The sequence below is a fragment of the Triplophysa rosa genome, linkage group LG18, assembly GCF_024868665.1.
Source record: "Triplophysa rosa linkage group LG18, Trosa_1v2, whole genome shotgun sequence".
In the NCBI taxonomy this organism is placed as follows: domain Eukaryota; kingdom Metazoa; phylum Chordata; class Actinopteri; order Cypriniformes; family Nemacheilidae; genus Triplophysa; species Triplophysa rosa.
Window position 1 is genome coordinate 10,364,415 of NC_079907.1, and position 19,984 is coordinate 10,384,398.

General features: G+C 38.3%; 2 protein-coding genes across 2 annotated transcripts; one reads left to right on the top strand and one right to left on the bottom strand.

Moving 5' to 3' along the window:
* The first annotated feature begins 176 nt into the window (after window positions 1-176).
* Window positions 177-14,494, top strand: rhoq (ras homolog family member Q). The gene is made up of 5 exons (XM_057357920.1): window positions 177-692; window positions 990-1,048; window positions 12,146-12,310; window positions 13,604-13,699; window positions 14,339-14,494. The coding sequence occupies exons 1-5, from the start codon at window positions 536-538 to the stop codon at window positions 14,492-14,494; spliced, it is 633 nt and encodes a 210-aa protein (XP_057213903.1). The 5' UTR covers window positions 177-535.
* A 30-nt stretch (window positions 14,495-14,524) lies between these two features.
* On the bottom strand, window positions 14,525-19,868 carry pigf (phosphatidylinositol glycan anchor biosynthesis, class F). Its single transcript, XM_057357919.1, has 6 exons — window positions 19,624-19,868; window positions 19,126-19,374; window positions 18,942-19,033; window positions 18,752-18,868; window positions 17,989-18,097; window positions 14,525-15,350 (listed from the first exon to the last, which is right to left on the bottom strand). Exons 2-6 carry the CDS (start codon window positions 19,351-19,353, stop codon window positions 15,237-15,239), a joined length of 660 nt encoding a protein of 219 aa, XP_057213902.1. The 5' UTR covers window positions 19,354-19,374; window positions 19,624-19,868; the 3' UTR covers window positions 14,525-15,236.
* Between the last annotated feature and the right edge of the window lie 116 nt (window positions 19,869-19,984).

Here is a 19,984-nt window from a genome sequence, read left to right on the forward strand (position 1 = left end):
TGGCGATTTCTTTTACGCGTTCTTTCTCTGATCTAAATCTAATTTAAACTAACTGTCCTCTCAAATTCACAGAAAAGACGTACAGCTTAAAGCCTGACTTGATAATGACACGAAACGACAGTAAGCTTTATACTTGGTCCCTTGATCCAGAGTTGTTACCCCGCCTATGTCGCAAGTCAATCCGTGTTGGGCTATAGAGTCATATAGGAGGTGATACCAGGGTTGGAAAGTAGGGAAAGTGGGACAGCAGAGGGGTCGCACAGTGTTGTGCACGCGCCTCGGCATAGGGGATATGTCGCTTTCATCTGGATGTCTTGACAACGCGAAGTTAATCGCGTGGTAGCGCCACGCGCCCGGAGTGTGCCAGTATTGAAAAACCTCAGTCATGCCAAATTTGGGAAGCGGGGTGGAGGAAATGGCATTTCAGCTCTTTACGCGTTTCAGACCGAGCTAGGCGCTGCTGCTGGTGGTGATGACGCCTTATCAGTAATAAAGCAGGGTAGCTGATGATGATGATGATGATGATGATGAATTCATGTGTTTTATGGGCATGGCAAACGGTACCGGCAGCATCATGTTGAAATGCGTGGTCGTCGGCGACGGCGCCGTTGGAAAAACTTGTCTGTTGATGAGCTATGCCAACGACGCCTTTCCAGAGGAATATGTGCCTACCGTGTTTGATCATTATGCAGGTAAATCCATCCGCATAATACTGCGACGTTATTGGCGTTAATACAAATTCCAACGTGTTGATACGAAAATGTATTTTAAGTTCAGTCGGTGATATTTAAAGAGTGGTTATGGAGTGACTTTCATTGTGTTTCTATGATCGAAACCACCTGTGGGTTGAAGACGCAACTGGTGTAGCATCCCTTTTTCCGCACAGTTATTACCATTGTAAATAAAAGCATTGCAAATGCGTGTGATAATATAATAATTTGAATCCAAAATACGTTACATGAAATAATAGTTTGCTGTTTTGTTTTCAGTGAGTGTGACGGTTGGGGGGAAACAATACCTGCTGGGGCTGTATGACACTGCGGGTCAGGTAGGGTGAAGCCATTTTGTCTTTCTGACCTGGGTCTTTTTATTAGCCATGAGTGGACTTTTTTTGAGATGTTTTCCGTTGACGTATTTCGTTACCTTACATCTGCGTTTATGCGTGAATAGAGTCGCCCAGTCCCTGCCAAACTCAACAGGTACCTCCACACTGAAGTCTCTCAGGGCACAGATATAAACATGTGAAGCTGAAAACGCAAAAACAGTATCACATATTTACTGCTCATTTTATTTTGTATTAACCAAGTTTCTCGAGTTGCTGCCGTTCATAAATAAAATGCTTGACCCAAAGGCAAAACCTCTGAAATACACTTACACGTTACATGAGTATTTATTAAAGGAACAGTTCACCCAATAATGAAAATTCTATTATCATTTGCTCACCTTCAAGTTGTTCCAAATCTTCATAAATATATTTGTTCTGAAGAAGACAGAGAAAGATATTTGGAAGAATGCTTGTAACCAAACAGTTCTTGGCCACCATTGACTACCATAGTAGGAAAAGACATGCATTTGTACATTTGCATGATGATTTTGACCGTGAAGCAGGTTAAAGTTTTTTAGCACATAAATGCACCCAAACTATTGTCAAATCAAACGCATCCAATTTGATGCATACAGTCCTTGACCATAATGAAGTATTGCATCTTACACAGCTGCTTTTTCCGTTGGGGACCATCTAAAAATTTCCCCCGTTTAAAAATAAATAAAAAAAGGGGAATGCAAGTGATGGGCCAGATGTGTAGAAGTGTTGTGAAGGGCCGAGTGGTGGGGTTTAAGTTTCCAAGAAGTTCAAACATAGAAAACCCTCCCCATATGCACACTTTCTCCACACCTGGCATCAGTTAGGATCATACAGAAACCACAACTGATCAGTTGATCAAGAGGGTTCATTTAGCCCAGGAACGGGAAGGAAAGCTTGGGTAAAATTAAGAGCTGATGTTATACAGATGTGTTTGTCTTTTGTAATGATCATGGATTCTTTTTATACATGCTCTGAAAATAATATTTTACAGTACACACATAAACTAGAAAAGTTAACAGTTACATTAAAAGTCTCTGATGCAGTTTTTTATTTAACTATTTTTCACCCAGCTACTCCCTGTTCAGGATTTTTTTGTTTCAGCATTTCTAATGTTATTGTCTCATTGGGATGAATCCCTTATGTTTTCTACATCTGTAAGCTGGATAAAAGCATTTGATAAATAAATAAATATAATGCAAAACAGATATAAGCAGATTGCATTTGGCTTTAAAGAATATGCGGCATGCAGCCACCCCAGAGGGAGTTTAACAAAGCTTTACTGGTTTACCTTTAACAGTCATCTCATCCACATTGCATTGCACTTACCAGCTCACTGAACCCTCTGACACAAAGGCACTTTATGGGCAACTCAAATAATAAAAGTAGAGTAAACGTAGCTATTAACCTCACCAAAATCTACATTGAGACATTTTTAGTGCACAGGATTTTGATTTTAGTGCAAAAAGTTCTGTTCAAATAAAATATTAATCTCTCATACAATAAAATGTAACTTTATTTTAAATGACGAAAGCATTTGAATTAAAATAAACATCATTAAACACTAAAAGTCTGGCTGTGCTTTTTATTTATGTACCCTTTAAGCACACCCCTGTTCCCTTTAAGCTCACATCATGTTTTTAATAATAAAAGTTTTTATTTTAAACAACTTTTTTAAGGAATAATTGATATATGGTTTATTTGAAGGTACACGGTCAATCACAAAAAAACAGACCACTAAAATAATTTATATTTTAATATTAATGTTATATTTTCACTGGGTGTTTTTTACAAACCCGATTCCAAAAAAGTTGGGACACTGTACAAATTGTGAATAAAAACAGAATGCAATGATGTGGAAGTTTCAAATTTCAATATTTTATTCAGAATACAACATAGATGACATATCAAATGTTTAAACTGAGAGAATGAATCATTTTAAGGGAAAAATAAGTTGATTTTAAATTTCATGGCATCAACACATCTCAAAAAAGTTGGGACAAGGCCATGTTTACCACTGTGTGGCATCCCCTCTTCTTTTTATAACAGTCTGCAAACGTCTGGGGACTGAGGAGACAAGTTGCTCAAGTTTAGGAATAGGAATGTTGTCCCATTCTTCTTGTCTAATACAGGCTTCTAGTTGCTCGACTGTCTTAGGTCTTCTTTGTCGCATCTTCCTCTTTATGATGCGCCAAATGTTTTCTATGGGTGAAAGATCTGGACTGCAGGCTGGCCATTTCAGTACCCGGATCCTTCTTCTACGCAGCCATGATGTTGTAATTGATGCAGTATGTGGTCTGGCATTGTCATGTTGGAAAATGCAAGGTCTTCCCTGAAAGAGACGACGTCTGGATGGGAGCTTTTACATAGTTTAATATGAGCAAAATCTACGACACGTTGTTTAATGAGTGTCTTCTCCATAGCCAACTGATTTCAAATCTCTTTAAAGGGGTCATATGGCGGAAATACTTGTTTTTCTGTGTCTTTGGTGTGTTATAAGTTGCCCATGCATGTATTAGACACGTAAAATGCTAAAATTAAAGTGTCGGAACAAAAGATGCATTCTATCTAAAAGCAAATGCGAACCCAGACCTGCCTGAAACGCCTCATGTAACCACACCCCGACGAATGTACGTCACTTCGTAACATGATTTGACTTATTTTTGACAAATCTAAACGCAAGTGAGGTGGGCGTACTTGTAAATCTCATTGTATCGTCACCGCCGCAGCCATGTCGCGGAGACGCTGTGTGTTTCGTTGCGAAAAGAAAGACTCTTTGTTTGCCATGCCAAAAGATGAGACAACTAAAAACGAATGGTTACATTTTATTTACAACACTGTTCCAGAAAAGTACAATCCGAATGTTCAAGTTTGTGCAGCGCATTTCACCGAAGACTGCTATACGAACCTGGGAGAGATCAAGGCCGGCAGTGCACGAAAGCTTTGGTTAAAAAGTGGGGCCATTCCAACCATTAAAACTTCAAAACTTCAGGCGCTTCAGATTCGCAACCTGTAAGTATATTTTTATTGTAAAAGACTTTGTTACGGACTAACGCGAGTTGAGTTTGTCGTGTGTTTGTGATCTGCAAATGCAGACACGCGCGCAACGTGAAAAAAGACAACATAAGTCCTAATAATCAGTAATAATGTTCCCACTAAAGGCAACAAAATGTCGTGTTTATAATGTCTTTTTATATTTAGTATTTATTTGGGGTTTATTGTCTTTGTTGAGTCGCGACGAGACGTGGCGTAACACTGGTTGATCAAGAAGGTCCAAAGCGCTCACGTTATTTATACCATTCCCTGCTGTAATGCGAGCTTGTTTCTATCTCACACAAACTCTGTATGATGTATATGAGTGTTTGTTTATAGTCTTTATAACGTCGTACTGTATATAAAAGGTAAAACAGTTAGCTATAGTTTTTAACTATTTAACATCATATTTTTTTAATAAAACCTTACCAATCCTTTACATCCTGCTCAAGTTGCGCTGGCAAAGTTGATGTATCTGCTTGATCATCTTCATTTTCCGTATCAGATTCAGGCTCGAATTGATATAAGGAAGTACCGATGACATTTTATCACCTGTCAGTACAATTGCATGGGAACATGATGTTCCGAATATGGTAAGAGGCCTTACATTTCCATGAAACGCTTGCAGTATTCGACCAATCACTACGCACTGGTTAACTGGCCAATCATAGCACACCTCGCTTTTCAGAGCGATGAGCTTTGTAAAAAATCAGCACGTTTCAGAGAGGCGGGGCAAAGAGCAGATACAAACATGCACGGTATGTGGAAAATACAGCGTTTTGAACCTTAAATCGTGTATACACATAGCATTACATCAAAAACAAACGATAATATTAGTTTTAGCCCTGTCATATGACCCCTTTAAAAAAAAGTTTGTTTTAAAGACCTATAAAGTTGTCTGTGGCGCTTCATGTAATGCACTATTGATATCAATATTGGAAGATAAAGCAGATGTACAGTTTATTTTAGCCTGTTAAACATCGTTTCTGTGCATAGTCTGTGCTTGCCAAGTGAAAGAGCGTCGCTTGGCTCATAAGCAGATGCATGTCAGTTGAATGACATCACAGGCTCTCTGTCTGATTGGTCGTGATACGCTAATATCCCCAGCAGTCAGAAAGGAAGCTGGCTAGTGTCAGAGAGAGGCAGTGTCACAGAGAAAGAGGGCAGTTTTCAGATGTTGGCATCTGTCTCCCAGCTACATCTCTACCATCTAATCCTAACCTTTCACCTGCTTCCACAGATGTGATGGTTTAAGTGTGCATTGAGCTGACATGCTCCTCTTACAGCTTCAAATAGGGAACTAGGGCCCCAGATGTGAACAACAGCTGTAATTTGGTTTTCTCTTTAAATCCAGGAGACTCCCACCCCCTCCCTGTAAGACATTTTTCTGTTGCCATGGGCTTGAAGCTACCTCATGACAAACCAAATAACCAGAAGGGATTTGGTCATGGTGGAATCATAAGATGAATATTTTAAAAGCTCTCAGATCTTTTGTTTCTTTTATTCAAAACAGCTTTGAATTCTTCCCTGGAGGAATTTCTATTTCTGGCTTGAAAGAAGAATGTTGAGTTTGAACCCCTGCATACACTAACATGCATGTATAGTAGTGGCCAACAGTGATGTCCAACTTTGGACAATTGACATTTCCGCTCTGTTTGATTAACAATGCATTAAAAATGTCTTGTGTGTTGCATTAGTGTGTTTGGAGTATGAACTGAAGCTCAACTTTAAGAAAATTTTAAGTCTTAAAAAAATTACACACATGCACATGTGCACAGTTTATAAAGACATTGTCCAGGAGAATGATACAATGTTGCCACAAGAGAGGACCAAATGCTAATGACAGATCAAATTGCGGTCAGTTTATGCTTTATTCTCAGTGAGCTTTTTGTTTTCTGTGCAGTTTTTTCTATATTAAAATTAAATGTTGTAGTTTGCCTTTTTTGCCAAATAATTTTGTCCAATTAATACATTTAAAGTGTCCAGTTGTCCATTTTGCACCATATACATTGTACTTGCAGGGGCATTAAAGTGAAATATTCTACAAATATGCCCCTCCTGACTTCCATTTTACCACTACTGTATGTTTTATACTGTAAGTTGGGGCGGGGCATACACAGTGCACCAATCTCAGGCCACTGGGGATACTTCAGTATGTAAATTTAAGTATATTAGCAGTCGTGTTTATGATCAATAATTTAGCAAATAAATTCAAAACGATGCAAATAAAAAAACTAGGGGTGGGAAAGTTAATTAATTAACGGTGACAATTATTTTATCGTGCATTAACACCGTTTTTTAAGTATTATTTTATTTTAAGTCCGTTGCTCACTGGCTCTGAAACGTACAGACAAACCATGGGTCACATAAGAGGTGGGTTGTTTATCAGTACTGGCTGGGTTATGGCGTCACCACGTGTCCAATGAGAGCATTTGGGGTTGGCCTATAACAGTGGTTCTCAACCTTTTTTGAGTACTGGACCCCATCATATCTCACACCATCTTCATGGACACCCTCACACCCCATCCCATTTTCTTTCCCCAGCACAACAACATATTTCCACTAAATTAGGAAAATAAAAAGATTAGTAAAGTCAAAAATGTTATATTTGTTAAATCAATAAATGTAAGCCTAATTTAAAATTACATGTGACCATTTAATGGTTTTCAATTGGATTAAAATGATACAATAATCATAATTACGTCGCCAAAACATTTTATTTCAGTATCTCCAACCGTGTAAAGTATGTAAAGGAAATACTGTTGTAAAAAAGCACAGTATTTGTTTGAAGTGTTTGCAAACCAAATCTTATTGCACTTTTGTTCGTATAGCAGTACTTTTAAATGAAAAGTGCACAATACACTAATTGTAAATTCATTATTGAATTTTACGCTTAAAAATGCGATTAATCGCGATTAATCACAGAAAAGTCATGCGATTAAAAATTCTAATCGCTGCCCAGCACTACAAAAAAACAAAAGCAGTCTATCAAAAATGTCAGAATGTCAAAATATAACATTTTCAGAGTACAAAAGAGCATTAAAAAAACCTAAACCTGTAGAAGTGTGCTGAACTAGTGTGATTTTCCAGAGGATGTTGGGTACACCAGCACCAGAGCCTTGAATTTGGAGCAACACCAAGAGAGGCACTGCCGTGTTTTGGACCACATGTAAACATATGTTGGACCACATGTAAACACATGTCACTTATCAGGTGGTTTGTTTTAATTGGTGGTTAAAAAGGAGTATGGGAGCATCTGTGCAGAATCTGACTCAACCTCCGGAGGAAGAGTAGAGGGAACAGACATGAGTGAGGTTTATCTGGGCTGAGTGATCTACCTGCTTGCGTGTTTACTCGCTATAGCGCAAAGCAAGCTTCAGTTAATCTGCATCGTTTGAGTAAACACAGCCATGAATTATAATCCTTGGAGAACGGCACAGGAATGTTTCCCCTTCCCTCTCTTTATCTCCCACCCCTCCTCAATTCCTCCCTCCCTGCATCCCATCCCGAATGTTAAAACATCCATAGAAAATCCTCAGTTCTTACATTACATTACATTTCATACATTATATTCCTCTCTAACTTGTATAAGTGGAGCTTGTGGGTACTTTTAGCATATTCTTGCTCAGTTATGTAAGGAATGAGGTGCTAACAGCAAAACGAGTATCAACTGCAGAGTGACCCACTTATTTCACCACAGCAAATCCACAGAAGTACATAGATAAACATAACACACACTTCAATATTCTGAGAATTGACAGAAATGTATTGTCATAGTCGAAGAGTTTAAATGTGATGGAATTAGGAGTAGACATGAATAAATGCAGTAAAAGGGAGATCAGAGAGACTCGGGAGATAAATGTTTTATGGGAAGAGCTGTGTAAAAACTCTCTCTCTCTCTCTCTCTCTCTCTCTCTCTCTCTCATTGTGGGAATCTTAAAGGAGTATTAGAATTAGATTAGGCAGATTAGAATCTTATCTGTAAGGTGAGGAACGAAAGAGGGGCCAAGATTGGCATTTGCAGATGTGTGTGGGTGTAGATAAATGGATAGATTATTTGTATATACTGTATATGCTTTAATCCAATATTGGAAATTGTGGTGTATTAGCAGCCCAACTGTCAACTTGATGCTAGAATAACATATACAACATTAGTGATCGTCAATGTCTAAGCAGCCGTGTAGCCGATGGCTGATGTAATGTTTATGTAAAACACTACAATTTAATAATAAATAGGATGTGCACAAAAGGATTGAATTTAAACACATATTTTTTTATCTAGCCTAGAGCAGTGGTTCTCAAACTGGGGGCCGTGGCCCCCTGGGGGACCCCAAGACGGATCCAGGGGTGCCAAAGATTTTGTGGCATTTTATGAAATCTAGAATTGTAAAATAAAAATAATTGATGTTCCAGGATTGTGAACCACTGGCCTAGAGAACCATACAGAGAAAAACAAGAAATGCTTGATTGGTGTGACAGGGATCGAACTCTCATCTTCCTAGTACCTGTATGCCACAGCTTAAACACAAATGCATTTTAAACATGCAATAGGTCGGAAGAACAATTATTTGAAGGAGTCTGTGTACAGATAACACATGGCAGTCCCACTCTCAGACATTTTCTTTTGTAAAAGAGAGAGAGAAGAATCAGGAGTCAGATTGCACAGTACCATGTGTGGAGAGAGACCGTATACAATTGACTGTATTGTCACAGTCTTCATACTCCAGGAGAAATGCATCTATTCAGAGCCTATGCGTGTGTTGTGTGAGGGCTGATGTTGGTGGTATCAGCTGGAGGGTGAGCTTTATGGTAATGATTCCAGCAGGCAGCTGTGAAGGGTGTTTCCAGGTTCCCTGCATTAGACTGCTTTTTTCCAACCCATTTCCCTCAGTGCTCCACGGAGCAGACCTCACGCACACACGCTTTCCACAGAAATGTCACATATTTCATTGTTAACAAGCTCTGGGTCGTGATAAGCCGTCACAGTCTTTTCCGAGGGAACAGGCATTAATATAATAACGTTTTTAATCAACTTGTTTTCATATTTATCCACAAGCGAAATGTATTTGAACCTTTTTATGAAAGGGTTGATTAACAACGAGTAACAATGAACTATGATAAATATATTAAGTATATCTTAAGATATATTCATGTGGGAGAATCTTTGTTAAATAAGCAACTTCAAATATCATTTTGGGAAAATGTATAAATTGAAAAATAAATGAACAGATAAATTCATAGGATAAACAGTAAAATGGTCAAACTAGTAATGAACAACAGCATTTAAAGGGACGGTTCACCCAAAAATTGTTCCAAACCTATATACATTTCTTTGTTCTGCTAAACACAAAGAAATATATTTGGTAGAATGTCAGAAACCAAACAGATCTCATCCCCCATTGACTCCCATAGTATTTATTTTCCCTACTATGGCAGTAAATGGGGGATCAGATCTGTTTGGTTACTGACATTCTTCCAAATATCTTTCTTTGTGTTCAGCAGAACAAAGAAATGTATACAGGTTTGGAACAACTGGAGGTTGAGTAAATGACAGAAATTTCATTTTTGGGTGAAGTATCCCTTTAATGTTCTGTCACCATTTACTCAGCTTCAAGTTGTTTCAAACCTGTATACATTTTATTGTTCTCTTCAACACAAAAGAAGATATTTAGAATAATGTAGGAGACCAAACCGTTCTTGGGCACCATTGAATACCATAGTAGTTTTGTTTCCTATGAAAGTCAGTTGTGCCTCCAGAACTGTTCGGTTACATGCATTCTTCTAAATATCTTGTTTCGTGTTCAGCGAAACAAAGACATTTATACAGCTTTGAAACAACTTGAGGCTGAATAAATGATGACATAATTTTCATTTTTTGGGTGAACTGTCCCTTTAAATGTACAGTGTTGCTAATACCACTTAAAGGACAGTTTGCACAAAAATGAAAATTCCGTCATTTCCTCCCCCTTATGTCATTCCAAACCTGTATGACTTTCCTATTTGGAACACAAAAGACAACTTTTTTAGGAATGTTGGTAACTAAATAGCATTAGACCCCATTGACATGCATTGTATGGACACAAAACCACTGAGACATTTCTCAAAATATCTTTTTTGTGTTTGGAAGAAAGTCATACAGGTTTGGAATAACATGAGGGCGAGTAAATGTTGCAATATTTTTTTGCAAACCTACCCTTTTTAGTTATTGTAAGTTAGTATCATTGCAATTTCATTTACTCCCTAATGTGAAATAAATATGCAAACGTGTGTTCTCTGGACTGAAGCATAAGTTACAAAAGAGAAGTGGGTGATGTGTTGCCTTATTCTATGTTCAGTTTTTCGCCAGCTGTAAATAATACCCCCTCCCACCTCACCCCCTGTAGAATGCTTCAACCGGGCAGAGGATGGGTTGTGGAGGGTGTATTTATATCATAAGTGGCCCTCGGGGACAAACATACACTTGCACAAATGTCCCGCCGATGCTCCTGCTCAACTTTTTGTCAGGTTTGGGTTACAACAGGAGGCTGACTGTCTCCCTACAGGAAAACGCAAAGGATGTGGTGTACTCTCTATTCTGGGGTGCTTTAAAACTACGGCTGTAATTCTTGAGACTATCGTAGGTTCATATTTCTACCAGAGAACAGCACATTGGGCCTTGGAGCTTTGACAGTTTCAAGTTAAAACAGACAGATTATATATCACTTTTCAATCTGTTTTGGGTCACACCCGTTGATATATGAGCAGGTGCATCTGCTTTGCTTTTCTGTGTGTTTACTGGATGCAGTTCACAGTGTCCAACCGGACACACACACACACAAAGGCCATGGAGACACACAAATACACACGGTGAAATAAACAAGCTCCCAAAAATATCAGGCACATGTCCCCTGTAAATCCAGGTTTATCTGGTATAGGGTCTCTGGTTTCTGTTGCTGCCTCCGAGATGTTTGAGGGCAAATAGGAAAACACTTGTGAATGAAATATGGATTTTTGGGTCGTCTAAATCATATTAATCTGTGCTTTGTCATTCAGGCCGGTGTAGTTTCTGGTTTCTGACTGAGCGATGGCTGATAATGCTTTATTGCAGAACATTTGTGGCCGGTGATTCAATACAGTGGCAGATGTTGTTGGGTCAAGATTTTAATCATAAAACATATAATTGGGTGACACAAAAAAATGATCATAATAAACATAGTGTTCTCTACCTTGCACAAAGCATAATTTTAACATCGGAATTCATTATTTATGCTTGTAAGCCGTGACGCGTCCAGATTTATCTGAGTGCACTATATGTTGTCATTTAAAATATTCTGAAAAAAATATTGGATGCTCTACTAGATGTTCTCAAATGACAAAAAAAGAAGAAAAAAAACATTTATAGAATATTTATGTAAAATAAAAATGAAGAAAAGTGGAAAAAAGAAGTGTCCATGACTGATGTTCTCATCTTCCGTAACATTTTTAAAAGACTGTCAAGTGTCTAAACACACAAAAGTTATTTACACCGAGTTTGATTTTATGTAAAGAAACTCATCTGCCAGTAACTTCATTCTCATTCCCGATAAAGATAGTTTTCCGCATAAAAAAATATACTTGATAACTGATTAATAAAAACTTGCTTAGGTTTTTAGAAAAACATGCAATGGGATTGACAGTTTTAAGTGGTTACAGTAATAAGAATTTTTAAGGCTTTTTTTGGAAAAAATGTCAAAGTTTAAACATGTTTTTAAACATTGTTTTTAATGAAGTAAAAAGAAATGTGTTGATGTGATTGTTTTTAAGAAAATCATGTTTGACATCTTGAAAACAAGATTTTGTGAGAAGCACCCTGTTAAATTAAGATTTGTAGGGGAGGATTGACACTTTATGTTCCAAATATATACTGTTAAAGATGTGACAGGATTAAATCTATATGGGTCCTCTGTGTTTTACTGTCAGACATTTTAATGTTTCTACTAATACAATATTAAAATACATGCCTGAATAAGACATTGCATACTTGTTTTTACCCAAAGTCCTGTGTTCTGATAGGAGGACTATGATCGCCTACGACCCCTGTCCTACCCCATGACGGATGTCTTCCTCATTTGCTTCTCGGTGGTGAATCCGGCCAGCTTCCAGAATGTAAGAGAGGAATGGGTCCCTGAACTTCAGGAGTATGCACCCAATGTCCCTTACCTGCTCATTGGCACTCAGGTATGCACACTTGCCACACTTAACAGCATATGCATAATGCATTGCACATTATGTACTAGTTTTTTAAATGGAAAGTAATACTGTGGAACATGAAGTTAGCGTTTTAAAAGGTACCACATTGTCTCGCTGCCTTTGGCTATAGCATGAATTTGTGGTGAATGTGGATTCCTTGTGCATGTAAAACATGCGTGCATTATAAATATTTTTTTAAATGTTCAGCCATCTTGTTTTAGAAGCAGTTTCCAGTATTTTATTAATGGTTCATTTATTAATAGCCTTAAATACCTTGTGAATCACAGGTGTGGGTTGGCAGGTGCTATACATGCGTGTGTGTGTTTGTGTGTTAAAAATTAGAATTTGTAATCAACTCCAGCCCTGTCAGGCCATGTTTATAGCTGTGTCTACGGTTCCGGTCTTAATCAGACCCCTGAGTGAGGTGAATACAAATGCAGAGTGATCGATAGCAGAGGGGGCCGGAGAGAGTGATGCAGAACTGTGAAAGCATGAGAACGCTTGCCTCTGTGTTTATAAAGCTCCACTGCCAAAGTGAATCACTACCAACATATGAATCACATCAAGTTAGAATGGGTTTCCTAATATTTGAATGGGTAATTCTCTGTTTTTTCACCTCAACATACTGTGTGATTCAACCGTACATCTGTGAGTTCATCTTTGTTAGATTTGAGTGTTTTAGAGATACAGGTCATATTTATATCCATTTAAAGTTGCTAATTTTTTACAAATGCATGCAATATGTTTGTGTCCCATATGTTAAGTTGAAGGTGTGAAGTCTGTGTGGTAGTTTTAGCAATGTTTTACTAGAAGTATAGAGAAGGCCTCTATATACATCTGGGGTAGCTGGCAGAAAGTCAGATGAGACAGAATTTTAATTGGAAACAGTGCAGACCAAGACCCTCCCAGGCAACTGTAGCGAAACTTTTTAGGTGAAAGGGGAGTTTGTAGACGTATGCAACCATCTGGTCTTGGATTGAATTTCCTTGCTGCTCTAAAAACAAACCTCATCATATGGAGTCTCATTTACTAAGCTTAACATGTGCGCAGTTAAGTAGTTCAACAAATGTAAAGATAAAAATGCTGTCATTATTTACCAACATCTCAAATCTTGATTCTAAACAAAAGGTGAAGCTGAATAATTCACACATCATACTCACTTGACAGGAATTGTTCATTTTTGGTAAACTATTAATTTAACCGCTTCTCTCAGAATCAAAGTTTTGGGCTTTCCATGTCATTTTAGGCCTAACTATGTCTTGTCTCATTTCTTGGCAATAGGTTGACCTACGGGATGATCCCAAGACTATTGCCAAGCTGAATGATGTGAAGGAAAAGCCCATTGTGACAGAACAAGGCCAAAAGCTAGCAAAGGAGGTGAGGGACAAGGAAAGCATCCTCATCCTGAATGTAACAATGAAACTTTGCAGAGTAAAGGGCTCGGCATACTACATTCAAAATCGAAAAACGACCGTCTGTGACCTCATTTCGAACAAAATCTGGTCCAAACGTCAATTCGTTTCACTAGTTCGCCGCAGCAAACCAAACAGAACTCTCCGGGAAAGTTCGTGTTGGCCGGTAAACACCCTCGAGCCACCATTGGTCCATGGCCATTACGTAATAGGTGGGTGTGTTATGTAGCGCCGCCTGGTCTGTGGGAAACAACACGTCATTTTATTTGCATACGTCATGTAAACCCCGCCTCCAGAAACAAAGGGGTGTTGGATTGTTCAAAAACACTATACAGTCTCTCAACGTTTTCGAGCATCGTTTCACCCCCAAACGCAGAACGAAAGCGCAATTCGCCTGGACTATGCCAAGCCCTTCAAGTGTTCAAAATGTTCAAATCCTGAATGTAAGGGGTTCTCAGGAGACACACAAACTGACAAAATGTATGGTCTTAGTGCAGTCACTTGGGATAAAAGCACTTGGCGAATGCATACATGTGACATGGTGCTTATGAGGTGATATTGGATAGAAATTATGTCTCATTAGACCCTTTCTATGGCTTTCCAGATTGGTGCCTGCTGTTATGTCGAATGCTCGGCGCTGACTCAGAAAGGCTTGAAAACTGTGTTTGATGAGGCCATTATAGCCATACTGGCCCCTAAGAAAGGTGCACTCAAGCGAAGACTGGGCCCACGCTGCATCAACTGCTGTCTGATCACATGAGGTGGACTGACAGACCCGCTCGGAAGACAATAAACAAGAACTCAACAATTGACGGTGATGACACGATGAACTGACAACCAGAGATCAACCAATATGACTGGATGCAATCACCTACAAATAGTGTTAACAATTGAGGCTCATAGTCCAAGTTGGGGGAATGAGAAAAACATTGTTCAAAAAGAAATGTTCTTCAAGGACAATTGACACAAACACTAAACAATGAGATGGCCTACAAGGAAAATGGTTGGAAATTCTAAATTATTGAATTGACAAGCACAGAGAATAGAAAATGAAAGATGTACAGTAGACTAAAAACAATCTGCTTTCCACGTCTGGCTCTGTGAGCACAAGTTCACTTTGAGGGTTGAAACCCAGACAGCCTCAACAGCACAACCAAACCCATGTGTCATTTACAGAAGTAGGACTTTATTTAACTTCAAAAAGGGAACCCGGTGTCTCGATTTGAGTTGCAAAACATTTGCATTTTACAAAACTCTTCTGTTGGTAATCGCTTTATTTTATGAAAGAAGAAGAACAATGAAGTAAATATACTGCCATGAGGAGCATACAAGGGACAAAATATTTTATTCTACAAAAAACAGACTTTAATTGTTGTAAATGTGGCAATGTCATTTCTGGGATCTGGAGCTCACGCTTCTGGGAGGACACAAATGTTTCAAAAACAAGCCTGAATTAATTTCTAAATTCCCAGTGGCTTAACACTTGAATGTGCTTCTTTTCCTTATTTAAGCTTGTAAGTGAGAAGTTTGCGATGCCAGTGGATCCAAACAGGTGCAACGAGGAGGCCAGTCAGAAATCCAGCAGTTGCGCCAAGCGTACAGGAAACAGGCCAAACCTAGAGAGAGGATTCACAAAACAAAGAGATCAAAACCATTTAAACCTGCAGGAGCACAAGTTGACTGACTGCAAAATCACTGTGGTGTTTTACCAACCAAATTTTGTATACAAGACTGCTTTCTTGTTTTTAAAGTAGAGTTTGTTTTATGAGTGTTACTATATGTATTTGTGGCCTTGCCTCTCAGGTCTGTGCTGACTGCTTTGCGTTTTGAATTTTTGCTTTGTATGAACAAGTGATTTCAAACATTATTGGACTTTTTCCTAATTTCTTGCAGTCAATGCAAACTTGTGGAGTGGTCTTTAAAGCTTCCAGCAGATTGTGAAAAAACTAAATCATTTATGTTGCAGTCAAACTGTAAATATGGAATGCAAAACTAAAAATTAAAGGCACAATGGAGTTGTGAGAGAAAAAAAAACTTGATGCCCTATGTGGAGTGAATATGATGTAAATTTAATGACTTGCCTCACAATATTTACGGTCTATAAAACAGGTTTTTATAACATTGTCATTTTTGACTTATTTCTTATGACTTTCTAGTATGAACATTTTAAAAGATGCTTTTTTTGTGCGGAAAGCCAGATAACCCTATACACCCTCTTCATGTATAGTTACAGAAGCTGAGATAAAATACTTACCATCATACTTTGTCGCAAAATACCGAAGGCTTGACACAAAAGCTCACAATTACAAAGCTGTCAGTAAGATTGATTTCCCCATTATCTCATAACTTTGAAAATGATACGGGTCTATTACAGTGGCTTGTCACACTGCTCTCTAAAGGAACGGATCTGGATTCAACAGCCCCAGTTTCTCATTAGTTCATACTCCTATCATGTGTTCACTCTATACCAGCCAAACCGCCCAGCTTCCTCACTGCCATAATGCGTCAGCATCATATCTGTGGTCACGTCTAGACTTCTGTGTGCAGAGAGCGTGTCAAATGCACACATGGGAGACATCTGCGTGACATTTTAAGGGCAAAACGAGGGCAAACACTGGTCTCTGATCAATGCCTTTGTACAATACATGAATAATTGAATACCAGAGCCGTCCTTCTATGTTTTGAGAACAGTGAATTTTTCATGAAGATTCATTCCCAACAAAACCCGTCTTTGGCTGGCCTGGCAGATTTTATCGACTGTATGTTTTCTTGACGTTAACTACACATATTATTTCTGTTTTGAGTTAATGATTGATTAATTAATTAATTGGAAGTAAACTGCAAGGTAGTGGTCCTTCTGAATAATAAAAATGAGAAAATGTCAAGTCTATAGGCAAATGAAAAAATTAAATGAATTCACCAAAAACTGAATTCACCAAAAACAAGTTTTTACAAATATAATGCAATTATGTAGGTCTAGAACAGATCTGTTACTGGATACTATCTTTGTTTAAAGGGATAGTTCACCCAAAAATAACAATTCTGTCATTATTTACTCAACTTCGAGTTGTTCCAAATCTTGGACCCCATTGCCTACCATAGTAGGATACATTTCTTTATAATTTTGTTGGTTCTGTTGAACAAAAAAAGGTATTTTGAAAAATGTATGACAGCAAACACTTCTGGGGCATTTTTCCTAAAATATGGTAGTCAAGGGGTCAAAGGAACTGTTTGTTTACAAGCATTAGTCCAGATATCTTTCTCTGTGTTCAACCAAACAAAGAAATGTATACAGGTTTGGAACAACTAGAGAGTGAGTAATTCATGACAGAATTTACATTTTTGGGTGAACGATCCCTTTAAGAAAATCACCTTTAAACCAAGGGACTCCTGAAATTCTGCCGCAATTGCACAAATCTACATGGTTTTTTAAGCATAATTAACGTAGCCTCTCATTAATCAATACTGTTAAATGGGGGGCTTTGCTTTACTTGACAGTTTATAGCAGTGAATGAAAAGAATTCATTAAGATAGACGGTAAATGGAATTGGCATCACGGGTGGAACTCAACCCTGAAAAACCCACAGGAGAACCCCAGTTTAAAGAGGTCATATGACAAGGCTAAAACGAATATTATCGTTTGTTTTAGATGTAATGCAATGTGTATACAAGCTGTATTTTCCACATACCGTGCGTGTTTGTGTCTCCTCTTTGCCCCGCCACTCTGAAACGTGCAGATTTTTTACAAAGCTCATCGCTCTGAAAAGCGAGGTGTGCTATGATTGGCCAGTTAACCAGTGCGTAGTGATTGGTCGAATACTGCAAGAGTGCAACAAAAATGTAACGCCTCTTACCCTATTTGGTATGCCCATCTTACTTGAGTATACAGTTGAGCGGTCTTGGTTAAATAATTCCACAAACTGACGTAGATTTGTGGGGGTGTGGTTACAAGAGGCGTTTCAGGCAGGTCTGGTTGAGCATTCGCTTTTAGATAGAATGCATCTTTTGTTCCGACACTTTAATTTTTACAATTTTACGTGTCTAATACATGCATAGGCAACTTATAACACACCAAAGACACGTAAAAATGTATTTGCGCCATATGACCCCTTTAATTTAAGTCCTTTAACACTTTCTTTAATTCATGGAATTGGTGAAACTAGGCTACCACTGCAACATGCTAGCAGTGAGGATGTATTCATTACAGTGGAAAGAGGTAAAATTTTGGTTTATGTTTAGAAAAAAAACACTAACCTGCCAGGGTCTGTCCCAGTCAAGGGGAATAGGGAAAGCTCCCAGCCAGGCCCCAACCAAACTACAGCCAGTTGTAATCTGAAGAGACGTGTCCCACACTGACAACGCCCTGAAAAAAATCACACCCTTATCAATCATCACTTTGCTGAAAAAAAGAATACATATTAATAAACAATGTTCCTATTGACAAAATACAGAAGGATTATATGAACAAATATGGATTAACTATTAAACCCTGACAAATCATAAAAAACTGCTAAAATGCTTAATTCCGAGTATATCCCTCAGAGAGACATTGCTTATCAGATATCACTGCTGTATAAACACAAATCACATTCTTGGACACCAATCCTAAATAATTCCTATGGTCTATGGAGTTAGTCTTAGCCTTTAATATGGGCTACACAAGCAAAGAAGCTTTACTGATTTTATTAATTCACAGTACTCAGTACAATTAGAAAATGTGAAAGGATCAGAGCAGCTCATGCCCAACCCATGGGGGGGACTTTGTCTAAGAGCATTAATTCTAGCACAGCAATGTGGATTTCAAAATGTCTTTGTGTGATTTAGTGTCATTTTTAAACAGTGCATTATAATAATCACTATGAAACAGCATGTGCACTGTTGCACTCATTTCTCAGGTTGACCAACGTCTCCATCTAGTGGAAAACAGACATTGCTGACTATGACAGTTTCACTTCCATATTGTAAATGAAACAAGAAATATTACAGGTGGTTGTTAGTGAAGTATGACTGTACCCACCCATCTCTGCTAAACACCCGGATCCACGCCTGTATATTAGGACCCAGTATACACAGACATCTCAGTGTGGTGAATGTGGACAGCAGCACAGCCAGTGAAAAAGTCTCCAGGGCAGACCTGCAACATAACATAAACCTTACATATGTGCTTTTGATGAACTAAACAGACACATGTTGCACACAATACTTACTCAAGCAGAGGTGCACCGTACAGTACTACCACAGTATGATAAAAAAGACACGACAGGAGAAAGTACAGACAGGATCTGAATAATCGATTGATCTGTGAAACAAATAACAAAAGAAAGCATCACATAAGTAAAACTAAGTAACATTTCCCAAAGTATTTCAGTGTTGAAACGTGTTCTAGTGTACCTTGAAGCTCAATGTGTTCTTCTTTGTTGGTGGGATTATGCCTAAAAGCCGAAACACTGCAATGTTGACCACAGCTACAGATCCAGCCACAGAGTACAGCCAAACCATGTGGGTGCCATAAACAGAGAAGTTCTCCAAAAACACAGCAGGTATTACAGTTGCCAGAAATATGGAGGAGGCAATAATGGCATGAGCTGATGCCATGCCCCTGATCTCAACATCCCACATGATGAAGGTTTAATGGTGTACCTGTCAAAAATATTGAGAGTAATGCAGTAAGTGGACGACTTAAACAATGATTACAAAATCAGTGTAAATTAACTTGCTTAGACTTTGACTATATAAAATATAAGATATAGTTTCGTTATACATTCGAATGGTCAGAAAATCTGCATTTAATGGCATGGGTTCGTTCAATAAAAATCAATTCATTCAAATAAGACAAAAAAAAACCATGACAACCATGAATCGTTATAAAGAGTTCCTTATTTAACTTACTCTGATGTAAAGACTGACCAATGGTGCCGGTGCCCGTGGTTGTTAAAGTCAATATCCACCGATAAATGACCTTCTTAACTTGCTGGGTCGCCAGTTTTACCAGCGCTCAATGAAAATGGCACAAACCTTCAAAGACACAAACTGTAACCGTTCTTTGACATGTTAAGACTATAAATAACAGTAAACAATGGAAGTCGAACACTTTATTTACTAAACATGATGACTGCCGTGTTCTTCCGGTTAATGAAGTCGGCAATAACTGCATACCGCTTAAGCAAAATAAAAGTTGCTAAAAAAGCTAAATTGGTATTTCCCAAGCATTGTCTTGTTGAAGACAAAATCCCATCAGAAACCAAAAACC